At 34.0% G+C, this 17,881-nt stretch overlaps 1 protein-coding gene across 3 annotated transcripts in view; it reads right to left on the reverse strand.

Moving 5' to 3' along the window:
• Nucleotides 1–640: 640 nt before the first annotated feature.
• MBNL2 (muscleblind like splicing regulator 2) overlaps nucleotides 641–17,881 on the reverse strand; it is a 63,304-nt gene continuing 46,063 nt past the window's right edge. For all 3 annotated transcript variants that reach the window (XM_081327984.1, XM_081327983.1, XM_081327982.1), the window contains one exon: nucleotides 641–4,409. In XM_081327984.1, coding sequence (XP_081184110.1) covers nucleotides 4,395–4,409 — 15 coding nt within the window. In that variant the 3' untranslated portion in view covers nucleotides 641–4,394. The remainder of the gene's footprint in view (nucleotides 4,410–17,881) is intronic.

Here is a 17,881-nt window from a genome sequence, read left to right on the forward strand (position 1 = left end):
ACAACAACATAGTCAAATTGACTGGGAAATGCCCCCTCTGAGTAGGCCAGCAATAGCTGATCTGCAAACACAACAACATCCACAAAGTGTTAACAGAGAAGCGTCAGAGCCAGTTAGCCAAAAGTCCAGGTCCACCAGAGGAAGCCAACCAAGCAGACAATCAGATAGGAACTACTCTAATATCCATAGCAATAGATACCCTTCAAGAGTTCATAGGCCACCAAAATATTTAAAAGATTATGTTCATAACTAACAACAACTGGGGGGTAAGGGGTGTTGTGTCTGTAAATAGTTGCAAACAGGGAAAATAGCAGGTTGCAAAAGTAGGGTTTTTAAGCGGGAGATTCTGGTGCAACCATTGGTTAAAGTAACAAGAAGCGGGAAAATAGTGTTTGATGATTGGTTACAGTTTAAACAGTTCTACTATAAAAGCTTGAAACATTTGACAGTAGTCAGTTGACTTATGTGTATTGAATAAACTCTTCCATTGTAAACCACTCTGAGTCCTCGTCTATCAGAACCAAACAAGATGCATTTTTTTCCCATTCAAGCATTTTGCTTCTCTGTCTCATAGAGAAAACTGATATACTGGAATGATTTTAAAAGGCTTCTTTTTATTTTCATGTTGTACACAGGTTAATTAAATTATATCTCAACACACTTATAAAAGGGTATGTATGCTTCTAAATAGTTAATGACATGAATTAATGGGAGGGATTTATTTAACTGTTAGCAGTGTAAATAATTTTGTATAGATAGATTAAGATATTTTGGTGAAGACCTTACAAAAAGTACAGACATTTTTCAAATAATATGAAATTATGCTCCAATTTCTATGTTAGCATATTATATTGGTCAATTTGCTTCAAAGGAAATATATATATATCTATGCCATCCATTTTCTATTATTATGCATTCTTTTTCAAAATATAAGTGAAATGTTGGCAAATAACATTTATATCCCAAAAAGTTTTATCTCATCCCCAAATCAATGTATTCTACAAAATTAATCTATAATAAATAAAACTGTGCCCTTAATATTTCATTATTAGGCTGTTATTTAATACAGACTCAAAACAAGAAGCACGGAGATTAAATAAAGTGTGGTGGATGTGAAAGAACAGAGCTCAGACCAGTAAATATTTCTTTGGAAACAGATATTCATATGGAGCAGGTCTAAACTTTCATAATTTCTGCTGTCCTAGATAGCCTTGCTGAAACTAATAGAAATAAGCTGCTTTTGCAAGTGGACATTACATCTGACATACACATTCACAGATAATTCAGCATATACATATGTATATGTACATATGTGTGTGCACATGTATACCCACAAATACATACAAATGTAGGACAGGAACAGGACTTGTTTTGTGATCTCATATAAAGACTATGTTGGAATGAAGTTTAATTTGGTTTTGTTTAAATGTCAAAATTTAGAAACTGTTGAAATTAATAAATAAACTTGTCAAAGTAAGTACAATACTTCTATGCAAATGCTTAAAGATTAAAAAAAACTAGATAGGACTGAAATCAAGTAATACTGTCCTCTGCAAAGCAGAGGAATGTTAATATGCTTATAAAACAACAAAACAACCTGTTCATGAAGGTGGAATCTGAGCACAATAAAAATGGAATTGTTGACCATAATGTGGCAGAGAGAAATGGATCAATATTTCCTCGAAAATCTGTAATGGGGAGGTGAGGGACAATTTAAGAAATATATTTTCAAAAGTGGACTGTATAGATATCTATCATAGTCAATGTCATTTTTACCATTTGTACATTCTCTGTGACACATACCGTACTTTAAATACCTAAACCTCTTATTCCAGCATATCCCTAGGGAGATCAACTTAATTTTTATCTGGAAGAAATAATTTAATAATTATCCAGGGAAAAAACTCACAAATGTCTTAAAAATCTGTTTCTCAATAAAGTAAATAATATCAGAGTGATTCTAAGAAAATAATTGTTTAAATGTATTATGTTTATGTATGTTTTCTACAGTTTAAATATTTTAAGCATACACAATTTGCCATTTCATATTGTTGAATAATCTATCAAATAGTTAAATGGATCATTAAAAAAATTCTTAACTAGCACAGAGGTTAAGTAAACAGCCAAGTCAACAAACAAGTTATAATGACAAATTTATAAGTAAAAACAAAGGTTGCATACATTTTTCTCACAGATTAGATGAAAATAAATGCAAGATTACAACATGTTTTCCATAACATTTTTGGGTGTATGTGTTCCTCTTTAAATGATCAAACTACTGTTATATAAACAACATTAGACATTTGAAACACAAAATTAATACTGAAAAATAAAGTTATTAAAAATAAATTAGTAGATCTGTCTCTTAGAATAGGCAATGCTGCCAAACCCATATCAATCTGAAAAGCCTAAGTTAAAATACTGCAATCATTTATAATTTTCATAAGGGAAAATGTTTCCAATAATTATGCATATTTTCTTAGACAAGTTTTTGTTTAGAAACGTTAATTTAAAAACTATATATTTGTGTGATATATGTGCAATATACAAAACATTAAATCTGATGTATTTGGTACAACAATGTGGAAACTTTCCAAACAAAAAATCTTAGTCAAATGTATATAACTGCCTTGTAAATCATTGCAGTTCTGAAAAAGTAAATATTAAAATCTGTTTTGCCCATGTGCTATATATGATACAATATACAGCTGTATATAACACACTCTGTGTTTAATACAGCTGTATTAAACATAACTTTGCATTTCTGCGTCATAAAGTAAGATTTTAAATAAACAATTAAAAGAACTAGTTTCTTTCTCTTTGTTGTAAGCCTGTTTATATCTTTTTAAATTATATTTTAAAAATATGGCAGTAGTAACAATGGATTAAAATGAAGCTCTTTTTATATCCTTTTCTATATTTTCCTAATTGTCTATATTAAAGTCACTTATTAGCTTTTACAGTGACTGCATTGAGTTTTGAGTTGAAATAGAATTTCATATAATCTTATATAATCTGTAGCCTCGTTATTTAACTGGGAAGTTATTTTATAACAAATGATTTTTGGTAACCTGATTGCAAATCTGAAAGCTGAATCACTTGGCATAGATTCAATTATAGACTGCAGTGTCACTTAAGTTTCAAGTTTTATGTGACAAAATTTAGGCACTTCTGCAAAGATTTCTTTAAAAAATATTCTCTCTTTGTAAAATAACATAGTCAAGATTTTTGTTAGGGGTATGAAAATCATACTGTGCAAAGGTTTGGTTTAATTCTAGAATGTTGTGATTCCATATAACTTCTCCATACATATCCCAAAGCAGCTTCTGTGCGTTGCTGCAATTTGTGCTTTACCTTAGATCAGGACTGAGGAACTATGGTCCTTTTATGACTTGTGGACTTCAACTCCCAGAATTCCTGAGCCACCCATGCTGGCTCAAGAATTCTGGGAGTTGAAGTCCACAAGTCATAAAGGGGCCACAGTCCCCCACTTCTGCCTTAAATCTTCTGTTTCCGCTTCATCCAATTGACTGTGCCTTAACCTAGGTTTCCTATGACTCCCTTGATTCCCAAACCACCCACCTACCCACAGCATGACCATTGGCTTTGCTGATTGCATATGCTGGAAGGAGAAATCCTACTTATCCGAAGGACACCAAGCCAGGAAAACTACTCTGTTTGGAACTTCTAGTGGCGATTCCACTACTGCATCACTTATTTTGCCACCAAACAATCATCACAGTGCAACTAGTGGCACTGATATAGCCAAAGTAATTTTTTTTAAAAAATTCCCTTGGCCTACATCTCTGGAACCAGATTCTCCTTTGCAGCATTACAAAGTACTTTTAAAAGTCCAGTTTCAAAAGAATTTCTCTGTGCAAACTGGGGTGCAGGTAGGTCAGCTGAAGAAACATGGAACCAAAGCAACAGCTCTCATGGGAAACTATTCATGCAGTTAGATCCTGGATTTAGTGGCCAATGTAAATCAGTTATTGCTAACATTGAAAGAGTCATAAAACTGTGAACCCTGCGATTTATGAATGGGACAACTTACATTCACTATTTTATGGTGGTAAGACAATATTCCTAAGAAGTAAACAATGTTATATAAAACCTTTAAAAGAAAAATATTACCCTTGTATGTCTTGAACCATCACAGCTGGTATCAGGTAGTTAACTAGATTAGTTTTGAATATACTAAGCATACCATCTTAATATTCATACATGATATAGCAGCACTAGCTCTTAAGTGTGTTTTGTCCAGATGAATAAACTCTTTATTCAGCATGCAGTTTGTGGCAATTCTGTTAAGGAAGAGACAGAGTTGTATGTACAGTAACAATGCTTTGCTGTTCTCAACAAGGCCTCTTGACATTCCATTCCATTCCTGTTCACTATTTCAGGATTATCTGTTAGAAGAAAAGAAAACATGGATGAGTTTCAATGCAATATTTAATTGGAATATTGGATATTGAATTCTACTGGAACACTTAATTCTTTTGAATGCTACTTTTCTCCCTTTTTATAGTTTAAATTTAAAAATTCCATCACAGGGAAAGCACATAGAAGTGCATTCATTTAGGATTTTTACAAGTTAAAATATATATTGCATGCAAATTTTTAACAACAGTAATGTTATTTAATCGTCAAAGAGCATCAGAGACCAAACCATGGATATTTAATCTCATGTTATATGCTAAGTGTTGTTTGGAAATAAGTTACACATTCAAAAACAAAGCACCTGATTGGGATTTTATTTCAAAATTATAACCACTTTTTTCTTGGATGTTGATTGAACTGAAAAGGCTGTTTTTTTTCTGACAAGTTACAAATTATTAACCTCAATATACATAGCAGCAGGCTGATATAACTTTTAATAATTTTTGTAACATGATCTCTTAATGACCTTTTTGGACTGTTTTCAGATTGTTTTATTCCTTTTTTTAAAAAATCTGTAATCTGAAGCTTCATATTCAACAGCCTTGTTAGAATGAAATTCATTTGTTCACATACACACTATAAAGACAGAATTTGGAATAACCCAGGACAGTCAATCTATCAGGCTTTAATCATACTTTATAAAATTGGATCAACATATTATCCTAGGAAACGAGCCATACAATTTAATACTAAAAATAAATATGTGGGTTTTTTTCTGGGATGTGGCTTTAACTGTTTACATGATCAATATGTGAATGCATGTTTGTGCATATACGGTGTATGTGTGCAATATAAAGACAAATAACTTACTAACACATGAAAGTATTGGTTGAATGTTTTGCTTCATTTTTTGCCCGCAATAAACCTAGCTATTGCAATTTATAAACCACAATTTATGACTTACAATAGTGTGTGAATCTTTGATAGGCAAACTATTTTACAATAAACAAAGTTGTGTGAAAAAAATTAAGCACCCATGATTAAGTGTCCTTGCAGAATTTTTCTGGCTCAGAAATATTCTTATATAATGGAAGATATTGAAGCTGGAAAGTAGCTGGATAATTCAGTTAAGACAACACTGTGGAATGCTTGCAGGAAACACAGAGAAAAGTTTGGAAATAATCTTCTCAAGTCTTCTGTCTTGAATATTATTGAGAAATTGTAGGGTGATCTCAAACATATAATATATGCCAGGACACCTTGGAATATTTATAAACTAGAAAAGTTCTATAAGAATGAATGGGGAAATATTTCAAAAGAACAGAAAGATTCTTTTCTTCTGGTGAAGAAGGCCAACTGACCACACGCCCAGGAAAAGATCCCTGGGGCCCCTTTAAGGGCTTTTCTCTGGACTGTAGCTTTTTCAACTGACCACCAGAAGGACCTGGCATTCCTTTAGTTCAGGGGTCCCTCCATGGACTGGTATCGGGCCTTGGCATGCCAGCAACTGGTTTGCACATACAAGCAAAGCCCCATCTGTGGGATGCAGGCAGCACACAAAACCACGCATTCTCTGGTCCCTGGAAAAACCTTTCTCCACAGAACCGGTCCCTGGTGCCCAAAAGGTTGGGGACCTCTGCTTTAGTTTATGTGACTCCTGGGTTAAGGAGAATCCTAGAATCATTCCACGAGATCCTCCATATAGCATCGATCTGCAAGCAGCTTCAGGAGGTGTGCTTCGGAGTGAGCTCGTGAGCCAGCATTTTTGGGGGGGGGCGGGTTAGGGTTATGTTGTTGAAAAGGCAGCTGTTTTGGAATTTATTTTTCAAATGGACAATAAGTTATGCTTTTCATTTCTTAATCACTTTCAAGGACAATTAATCTTTAATAAGCTAAGAGAGGCTCTCTTTAACCACAGCTTGTTATTCCTTTTTGAAGATCTGTGCCATTTTGAGGATTTCTTTATTGTTAAACAACAAGGAAGAAGGATGCTGAAGACAAACAAAAATAAGGAAGTGTGGAGTGTTTTTTTTAAACTTTGATGGAGAAATATAAGAGTAGAAAGTTGTGGTTTTAGTTTATTATTTTTAAGTAATTTGTAGCTTGGTCTGCTTAACTGTGCGTGGCTAAAACGTTCTGATTTTTATGAATCTTCATTGGCCAGTAATTCTTATGTGATCTACAAAACATTTACTCTTTGACTAAAGAGGGAGTTAAGAAGATGGAGAAGCAAATTATTAGAGATGTAGTTGAAATTTTCTTAAATAGGTTTATAGACCAGCTTTGTTCCAAGGAAATTAAAAAAACCCTATTCAAATTACTTCAGAGATGCAATTATGTGTAGGAAGTTACCAAACCACTGAGGAAATTTCACAAGTAGCTGACAATGCAAAAGACTCAATTACAATCTTGGAATATAATCCTGACACCAATCTTTATTATGATGATTTAAATATAAACCTCCCAACACAATTGAAAGATGAGTTCCAAGAACATCTGCAACTTTCAAGAGGATAAGTTTGGGACTTTTTCTTCATGGATACTAACAAGGTTGAGAAATCCTTGAGAAAAAGTTGATCCTTGGCTGCAGAAGTTGATAGAATTAGCAGAGACGGGCTAAACCGACTGCTTTGATTAAAGAAAAACACACAACTACTTTTGTTTCTACTTGGAAACAGCTTCTGGACTTTGTGCTGGAGGTGGGGGAAAAATGAAACCTTGATCTTGGGTTTTACCAATTAGATAGGTTTGTTGTTATAGAAATGGCTAGTTTATATTATATTACTATGTAAAAGTAAAAAGTTGAGGTTTGATGTTATTATCCTATGCTACTGCACCAAAAGGAGTCAGAAGTCAATACCTTTTCTTTCTTTTTCCCCTTTTTTCTACACTTTTCCCTTCCCTTTTCCCTCCCCTATTTTTCCTACTTTTTTGTATTTTATATTATAAACTAATAAAAAGGAGAGAAATCCCTGAGAAAAAGAGAATTTATAAATTACTTGATAGACATTCCAGAGGAGAAAAAGATTTTATTCTATGAAGATAAGCTGGAAAGAGTGACTTAAACTTAATGAGGTTGATGAAAGCTCAGTGATTAAAAAGGCTCTTTTCTATCCTGAAGTTCAGTAGCTTTATTGGTTTTCTAAATGTTTAAACCTGGGACTCAAGTATTTAAAATGAATATATATATATATATATATATATATATATATATATATATATATATATATATATATATATATATATGTTTTCTGAGGTTTTCGCGGGTGTTTATATGTGGATCTTCGGTCATTCGGGTTTCCTCCCGCGTAGAACTAAATATATATATATATATATTTAAAATAAAGTTTAGTGTCAAAATGGATGTATGCAAGAAGAAAGGATAACTTGGATTTAAATTTAATGAGGTAATTGGAGTTGGATTTTAATTGGCCTGATCTGTGTAATTGAAACAAAGCTTTAATGCAGCTTGTGTTTTGTTTGTGTTTATAAAATGAGTTTGAAAATAGTACTTTTCTTTCATATATAAATTTTGAGTAATTTTTAAAGCTTGTAAAATATTACTGAAAATGAATTTTAAAGTCTGTATATTAAGAGGAAGTTAAAAAAGATGTGTTAAAACTTATTGATTTTAGAAATGTTTTTAAAGAAAAGTTTAGTGCTTTAAAATGGATGAAAAGTGTTTATCTTTAAGGTTAAAGAATCTGAAAAAATAGTAAATTTTGTTAAATGATAATAATTTATAAAGTTTATAAAGACTATTAAGTGCAAACAGAAATATATAATTTCCACAACAAGGAAGAAAAAGCAATGATGGTTAAACTGATTGCTCTATTCAAAGAAGAGAATATATTTAATTATGTTTTTTATTATGAAATTGCTTCTGGATTTTGTGCTTGCAATAAAAAAATGAAACTTTGATTTTGGTTATTAAATAGATTTGTTCTTATAACAATGGCTGGTATATATTAATGTGTAAAAGTAAAAAGTTGAAGCTGTAATGTTATTATCTTCTACTGAGCTAAAAAGAGTCAGAAGTCAACAACTCTTTTTCTTTTACCTTGCATTTTCTTTTCCCCTCCATTTTTCCTTCTCCTAGTTTCCCATTATTTTATTTTCCTTTGTATTTTATATTTTGATAAACAAAAGAACAGAAAGATTCTTACTAGCTACAGAAACATTTGGAAACTGTTATTGCTGCCAAAGGTGATGCCATAATGTACCAGCTGAAAGGGTGTCCAAATGTCTGTGTATACTATATTAAATCTTTTCCTATTCTAACTCTGTAAATAATTGTATATAAGTAATACATTTGCATTCAAATTTGCAGAACTATGTCATTTTAAGAGCTATGGTGGTGCAGTGATTACAATGCAGTATTGCAGGCTAATTCTGCTGACTGCCAACTGCCAGCAGTTCGAGTCACAACGACTCAAGGTTGACTCAGCTTTCCATCCTTTGGAGGTTGGTAAAATGAGGACCCAGATTGTTTGGGGCAATGTGGGTATGCTGTAAACTGCTTAGAGAGGGCTATAAAGCACTATGAAGCGCTATGTAAGTCTAAGTGCTATTGCTATTGCTAAGTGCTATTTTTAACTTAATATGTAGAGGTTGTGTCAAATTTCATTCATCAAAGCATACAATTTGACCATAGGAATCTTCTTTTGCATACAACTAAACAGCAACATAAGAAATGTTCTTATTGCACTCAAATACATAATTAACACCTGCGTATTTGTGGTGGTGAAGAGTATCCAAAATTACAAAAAAATATAATAAACCAGATTGATGATGCACAATGTACAGAATGGATGGAAAGCAGGATTGTGCAAACTATTGCATATGCATATTTTGTCTGAGCATGGATCAAGAATACATATACATGGTCTAAGCAGAGATCTTGAGCAGGCATATTTGGGGCAGAGTATTCCTGTGTGGAGAGCAAAGGAAAGATCACCTGAAATAGTAGAATACAGGAGAAAAAGGAGGCAGAAAGTTCGAGCAGAGAGAACGTGGGCTGGCTAGGTATGACATCAGGCATGTGGATATGCCTAGCAGTGACAATGGGCAGGATCGGTCTGTGCAGCAGCAACAGGAGAGCACACAGCTAAAGGAAAGGAAGGTTGGATAATTGGGAAAGAGTGGACATTTATTTAAGGTCAGTTGGGCTATTGTTTATCCTTGGCATCCAGGGTTATAATGTATGTGGTGGGTTTGCTGGATAATAAGTCACACAGAATCGCTTTTGTAATATGGGTAGCTATACAAATCCTATAAATAAGTAAAATAAGTATAAGCAAGCAAAGGAAGGTGGGGAAAGGAGCCAGATGCACCAGCTTTTACCTTCTTGCTTTTCTAAGATCTTTCCAGAATTTGGTTTTGCCCAGAATGGTCTGGCCAAACCTGGAAACCATGGAACAAAAGACATTTTTCATTTTGTAGAGATGCACTTCCCTAGCAAGAGGTTTTTTTTAATCTCAGCATGCCTCACTACTTTTCATGCTGGCTAAGGCTCTGGGGTCCAGAAGTACCTGGTGACAAATTCCTTGTCCTGGTATAAACTAGTTATAAGATCATGTGACAATATAGAAGTCCCTGCAAGTCAGGACCTTGTAGACATAAATCTTGTATAAGAATAATTTGCAGCCCTTCCCTATAAATTTGATTTGAGAGCAGCCCATTCTGAAATTTAAATGTCTTTTAATTTGGGGCCAATTTGCTGATTGACTTCCTATAAATACAGGCACTTACATCTTTTGAACATGTAATGAAAGTAGAAATACAAACTGAATCATAAGGCCAGGAGGGACCTTCGAGGTCTTCTAGTTCAATCCCCTGCCCTAGACAGGAAACCTTATACCATCCCTGACAAATGGCTGTCCAATCTTTTCTTAAAAACCTCCAGCAATGGATTACCCATAACTTTGGGAGGCAATCTGTTCATTTGGTTAACTGTTCTCACCATTAAGAAATTTCTCCTTAGTTGCAAGTTGGGTCTTCCTCTGTTGAGCTTCTACCCATTGCTTCTTGTCCTGCCTTCAGGTACTTTGGAGAATAAATCAAGCCCTTCTTGCCTGTGACAATCCTTCAAGTATTGGAAGATGGCTATCTCATCATCCCTAAATTTTCTCTTTGTTAGGCTACTTCCCTTAGCCATTCCTTATACAGTTTAGCCTCCAGGCCCCTAATCATCTTTGTTGCTCTTCTCTGCACTCTTTCTAGGCCTCAGTATCCTTTTTTATATTATAGTGGCCAGAACTGGACACAGTATTCCAAGTGTCATCTTACTAGTGGAGTATAAAGCAGTATTATGACTTCTCATGAGCTTAATATTATTCCTCTGCTGATGCAGCCCAGGATTGCATTGGCTTTTTTGGCAGCGGCAACACATTGCTGGCTCCTACTTAAGTAATGGTCCACTAGGACATCCCTCCCACAATTACTACTGGAGCAAGGTATCATTTACTATACTGTAGCTGTGCATTTGGCTTTTCCTGCCTAAGTGCAGGACCTTATTTTTCTCACCACTGAACTGCATCTTTTGCTGATTAGGGCCCAATGCTCAAGAACCTTCTGAATATTGAGTCTATCTTCCAAAGTGTTAATAATTCCCCCCAGCTTGGTGTCATTTGCAACTTCTATTCGCTCATCTAGATCATTTATGAAGATGTTGAAGAGGAGTGGGCCCAAGACAGAACCTTGAGGTATTCCAATGTATGCTTCCCTCCATACTGATGTATAATAATTCCATTGAGAACTACATGCTGAGTGCGTTTTGGTCAATCAACTGCAAATCCATGTGGTGGTGCTGGTATTGTCTATCCCACATTCTTCTACTTTATCACGAGTAAGCTGTGGTCTACTTTATCAAATATCGGAATTCTAAGTATACTATGTCCACAGCATTTCCTTGATTCATTAACTTAGTTGCTTTATGAAAAAAGACAAAGTTTGTTTGGCATGACTTTTTAGAAACCAATGCTGGCTTCTAGAGATCACCTTCTAGGTGCTTATAAATCCGTTGCTTGATTATCTTTCCCAGGATTTTCTCAGGTATGTTAAGCTGATTGGGTTGTAATTTCCTGAACCCAAGGTTCATTAATATGTTTTGTTAATTTGACATGAGATAGTGTTCAAAATTTTTGGATGTTCATATAAATTTTAATTACTTTTCTATTACATGAAAATTCATCTGGACAATACAATTGGATTTGATGCTCTGAAAGGTCCATAATTATTTATTACTGTTTGTCTATAATTGGGGCTAGCTACAGGCAATCCTTAGTTAATGATAATTTGTTCACTGAGTGTTTGAAGTTATGACAGTGCTGAATAAGGAGACTTGACAGACAGTCCTCAAAGTTGTGGCCACTGCAGTCATGTAGTTGTGATTCAGGTGATTGGAAACTGTCTCATAATTTTAACAGATGCAAGTGTCCTGTAGTAGTAGTCTTGTAGTATCTTGTGTGAACTTCTCAAAGGGCAAATTGCAATAGATCTGTGGAGGTCACATAATGCTGTGTATCAGGAACTACCAGTAGAACCACAGAATCAGATTTGGTAGTAATTTGAGATCATCTAGTCCAACCTGGGTGCTGAGTTCAAGATCCATTATGGCATCTTTGACCGATGACCGTCCAGTCTCAGTTTAAAGACCTCTAGTGGAAGAGAACCACAATGTCATGTTCTACTGGTAACTTCCCCTATGTTTAGCCTCCTTCCTTCTAATCTGAATTCATTTATCTGGAGCAATAAAAAAGAAACCCATTCCTTCTTTTTGACAGTCTTTCAGATATTTGAAGATTGCTATCATATCTTCTTTCAGTTGCCTCTGTGGATTAAACTTGCTCAGATCCTTCATCATTCTGCACAGAGCTTGGTTTTCAGAATTCACCATCTTGGTAACCTTCATCTGGACTTGCTTCAAATTTGGTTTTGAACAGCGATGCCCAGAACCAGGCACAGATTTAACAAGATTCCACAAGGAATTTGATCAGGAGGTACTTCAATGGAATGATTATATCCTGTGTTCTGGTCTCTCTGCTTCTATTAAAGAAAAACCTTTCTGAAAATATGGAATATATTTGTTCTTTTCCTGTTATGAAGGATCACATTTGATGAGCTGTCAGTTTTGAAACTGGCAGGAAGTGGACCACTTGAGCAGATGAGGCAACAAACAAAAGCAGGTAAGGGAGACTTGCATGATGGGGGCCCAATCTTAGCAGGGTGCCCTGGTCCTGGATGCACCAGCAACTTCAGAGAACAGAACAACAATGATCTGCTCAGCTACTCAGGAAGCAAGTACAACACATCCCCTTCAGCTGTATCTGCATCTGGGACCATTTTGGAGCAGATGACAGGATCTTGATCTCTATCAGAAAGAATTCTCCACTAGCCTGTGTCCCTGCTTTGTTCTCTCTTTCTGTGATTCTGACTTTATGACTTGTGGAACTCTCTAGTGTTTGAATCTGACCTAGACTGACACAGATCATGTTTGTTTTATTGCTGCCATCTTGCCTCTTTTCCTGAAACCACAAACCACTGACAATTGAGAACCGCAATTCTGTTATGGTTCCCCAACAGAAGAGGATCTACAGGGGCATTAAATTATTGAAGGCATTTGTTAGAATTCTGAGTGAAAGGATGCAAGAGATCACCATGAACACAATTTGGGCTGTGCAGTGCAGACCAAAGCTTTGCTATTTAGCAGGTCACTGAGAAATGTACGAATATGAGAAAGTTGTTGATTTACATCTGTTAATTTACAGAAAGTGTTTGCTAAAGCAAATAAGCTTGAATTATGGAATGAGCTGCATGAATTTGGAATTGAAGGTTGCTTGCTGTACATAAAAACAGTATCTGGTGGAAGTAAAGCGTGCATGAGAACAAATTGTCAATTCCCAAATGTAGCATACTGAAATATTTAGGCTAAAAAAATATGTTAAGTCACAGCACTTGTCCCACCAAGTTAAGATTTAATTCTATGCTTATTGGGAGCAAATAGGAAAGTGTTTGATGCCATTTAAGATAGCTTTTTATATGTTTATTGGTCTCTTTTCCTATAGCATACAAGTGAATATTAAAAACAAATGTTTTAATGCAAATAATTCTAAAAATTTCTTATATCTCTCAAGAAGTCCTAAGTTACACAATTTCATATTTGTTTTTTTCATTTATGAAGATGCAAAGGAGGAATTTTGTGACATTAAATAAATACACTACAATATGTGTTTTTAGTCCAGCATTTGAAGAATTCTAGTGCTGGAGGCTAGAATCCAGAGGAAGGTAGTAATTAGAGCATAGGTTAACTAGAAACCTTAGGTCAATCCCTATCTCTCAGTCAATCTATTTCACAGGCTTATTGTTTTAAGGAAAAATTAGATCTTAAATTCCAGGAACAAAAGTGAGATACAAATTTCATGAACAAATAAACAAACAAGAATTCATTGAATACGCTTGTATAAGAATAAAAAGAGAAACAAGAGATATTCTCATTAGAACTTATAACAGACTACCTTGAAAGGCAGATACATGGATGTGGCTTTTCTGTTTGAGACGACCAAATTCAGCATTTTGGAAACCACTGTTATAAACAAGGAATCATAACAACAATACCCTAAATCAAGGATAGAAAAAGTGATACTGTAGTCCTTGAGTGAATAGAAATTCTGCATATTTGCTTTTTTTGATGAGGAATACTCTATAGGTATGTACATCAACTAGCTAGAAATCCATATTCTTCCAGACTGTCTACAAAAATATAATTGGAGAACATTAAAAATATTATTGAGATTATGTATACTACATTCATATTGTTGCAGTACTTAACCTATAGTTCTGTAATTCTGTGCCAGTACTTTTTACTTGATTTTCACTTTTCCAAAATAAAAAATGACAAAAAGCATTATTAAGATCTCAAATATTTAACTGATTTTTAATACTATCATATAAATTAATAGGATTAAAACTAAATAATCTGATGATTATTTACAAAGACAACATTTATCTAAACTTTCTCAAGCTCACTGACAACTTGTGAACAAATCAGTAACTTTGAAATATCAGAAGCTATTAAAAAAATGAAAAAAGGTAAAGCCCCAGGCCCAGATAGTCTCACAAATCATGACTATAAATCTTTTGAGGGCCAACTCCTACAGCCATTTCAAAGATATAATGAATGGTATATTACAAGGAGCAAAGATTCCTTAAATCAAAGCCAATAGCACAAAGCCAGCATTGTGCTATTACCAAAGGAGGGTCAAGATGTCTTGAGGATAAAAAAAATAGACTAACTTCATTACTAAATAATGATTATAAACTTTTTCCTGCACTACTGGCAGAAAGATTGACCAAGGTTTTACAGTCTTATAGTCACAAAGATCCATCTGGTTTTTCCCCAGAAAGACAACTACAAGACAATGTTGAAACTATTCTGAATGTTGTTGAATACTTAACAGAATAACAGAGTTGGAAGGCACTTTGGAGGTCTTCCAGTCCAAACCCCTGCTCAAGCAGGAGACCTATACCATTCCAGACAAGTGGCTTTCCAGTCTCTTTTTAAAAACCTCCAGTGATGGGGCACCCACAACCTCTGAAGGCAAGCCATTCCACTGGTTAATTGTTCTCACTGTTAGGAACTTTCTCCTTAGTTCTAGGTTGCTTCTCTCCTTGGTTAGTTTCCATCCATTGTTTCTTGTCTTGCCTTCTGATGCTTTGGAAAATAGCACCAGAAGGCATTACAATACCAGAATGAGAAGCAAGCAGTACTAATATTTTTGGATGTTGAGAAAGCCTTTGATAATTAAAATTGGGTCTTCATGTTTCGATGAAAGATATGAATTCTAAGAAGAAATTTATTCAAAGAGTTATTTATACTTCACGCAAGCAAAGATTATTATTGGAGATTTAACTAATTTTAAAAAAGTACAAGACAAGGATGTCCCTTAACTACTTTATTGTTTATACTCGTGTTGGAAGTACTGAATAGGGGTATTAGACCGGATGAGATAATAACAGGCATGAACATTAAAAAAATAAGTTCATATACTGAAAGCATTTTTGATGACCAAAAACATGTATAGAAACTTGATGAAGAAACTAAACGACTTTGGGACTTTAATGGCCTTCAAAATAAATAAACAGGAAACAACAATGCTTGTCAAAAATATGGCTTTTCACAATTATAAAATATTGACAAAACAGTGAGGTTTCATGGTGGAGAAAAAGGTGAAATATATTGGGTTTACATTGACAAATACAAATTCTAAATTGTATCTGTGTACAATGATATCAAAAAAGACTTATTAAGATGGGATAATCTGCAATTATTCTTAGTGGGTAGAATCTCTGAATCCTTATTGGGTAGAATCAAGATGAATGTTCTACTAAAGATGTTATTATTTCAGACTTTACCAATACTTATAAACCATGGCAAATTTCCAAGTTCATATGGCAAGGAAAAAGCTATGAACTACTGCAATATTCTAAAGAAAGACGATATTTGGATTTATCAGATTTGAAATTGTATTTTGATGCCTGTTGTTTGGCCTGGATGAAAGAGTGGATAACTCTCCAAAATAAGAGACTACTTGAATTAGAGAGCCGTAAATTAAGATTTGGATGGCATGCCTACTTATGATATTAACAATCAACAATTCAACAATCACTATGTTAGACATGCCATCTTAAAATAAGGTTCTGTGCAAAAGTAACTCTTTGGGTGTCACTCAGGAAGCCTTTTTTTAGAAAAGAAATAATGGAAAGACCAGAGTGGTGGGCTTAAGGTCAAATAATATTTTTTAATCAAGGTGAACCCACCCTCAAATCCAAAGAAAAGCTGGAATCAGAAAGATGTGTCTGTCACTGGTTTACTTATTTACAATTTAAAGAAAGGTTTACAGTAGATTTTAAAAAGTCATGGGTTTGACCTCATAAAAATGAAATGAATATTGTACCATGTGGTAATGATGAACACATTGCCAAGGTTTATAACCTGTTACTTGAAAGAATCTAGAGAATCTGGAGAATGAATATGTGAATCATTGCATGATCCAATGGGCAAAGAACTTTGGGTATAGTATAATGCTTGAAGAATGGGAAAATATGTGGATGAAGGGTTTAAAATTTAAATTAAATTATAATTTAAAAGAATTTTTTTATAAAATGATATATGGTTAGCATTTAACACCAGATAAAGTGTCAAAAATGTATAAAGGTATTTCAAATGTATGTTGGAAATGTAAAGTAAAGAAGGAACTTTTTAGCACTTTTGCTGGACATGTGACATAGCAAAATATTATTGGGGTAAGATTCATATTTTAATACAGAAGATTCTTAAAGTAAATATAAAAATAAAACCTGAGACTTTTCTTTTAGGCTTAATGGACAAAAAACTTGGAGGAAAAATGAAACTTTGTTATGTACGTTGACAGCAGGAAGAATGCTTTATATACAATATAAACACAGAAAGATACCTTAATTCCCACAATGAACGACTGGCTGAAAAAAGTGATGGAACTTGCAGAGATGGCTAAATTGACTGCCTTAATCATAGAAAAGAACACATTAACTTTGTTTCTACTTGGAAACCACTTCTGGATTTTGTGGCTGAGATAAAAAAAATGAAACGTTGACTTTGATTAGATAGGTTTGTCAAGTGGCTAGTATAAATCAGCTAGCATGTAAAACTAAAAAATTGAGGTTGCAATGTTATTATCCTATTGCATTGTGCTTAAAAAGATCAAGAAGTCTTTCCACCCCTTTATCCTGCCCTTTTTCCTCCCCCGTTTCCCCACAGTTTTAATTTTCTTTTGTATTTTATATCCTGATAAACTTAATAAAAATATAAATGGCAAAACAGGAGTCTACTATTCACTGACTGAGAATGTCCTGCATGGAGATTTTTTGAAAACAAATATTATTCTATGACACACATGACATAAACAATTACTTTTTGAATATAGCATGAATTCAGTTATGTCTATAATATTACTTGTATTTCTTTAGTGCTTGTTTCATTTACATATCTTCGTAACGAATTATACGGTATCTGAATTTTACATTCTTTTATTTTTCTTGGATACTGTAGTCCTCTACTTCAGTAAAGTTTAATAACCTAATGATTTTGTATATTACTTTATGATTCACTGATTCTTAAGAAAGTAAAACTGGAAATTAGTTGACATTTGACATTTAACAGGATTCATAAGGAAACAGTTCTAAAAAAAAATAGTTATCTATATACCTGTCTAGATTCTGTTAGTTATTTGTAAAAGTGTTAGGTGGTCTCAGTTCCCTTCTAGCTTTTATCTGGCAGGAAGAACATTCCTTAAACAAAACGTCTTGTTTTTCCTCAAAAAAATCAGTCCAGTTGCCTTTTCAAAATAAAAACCACTTTTGATACTGACAAGCTCTAATTTGAAAGAACAAGCTGTAATGCATTGGTGTTTGGATATTTAAAGACTTCTCCCACACATTCAAATGAGGGGGAAAAACACACATT

This window comes from Vipera berus (assembly GCF_964194415.1).
Source record: "Vipera berus genome assembly, chromosome: 4".
In the NCBI taxonomy this organism is placed as follows: domain Eukaryota; kingdom Metazoa; phylum Chordata; class Lepidosauria; order Squamata; family Viperidae; genus Vipera; species Vipera berus.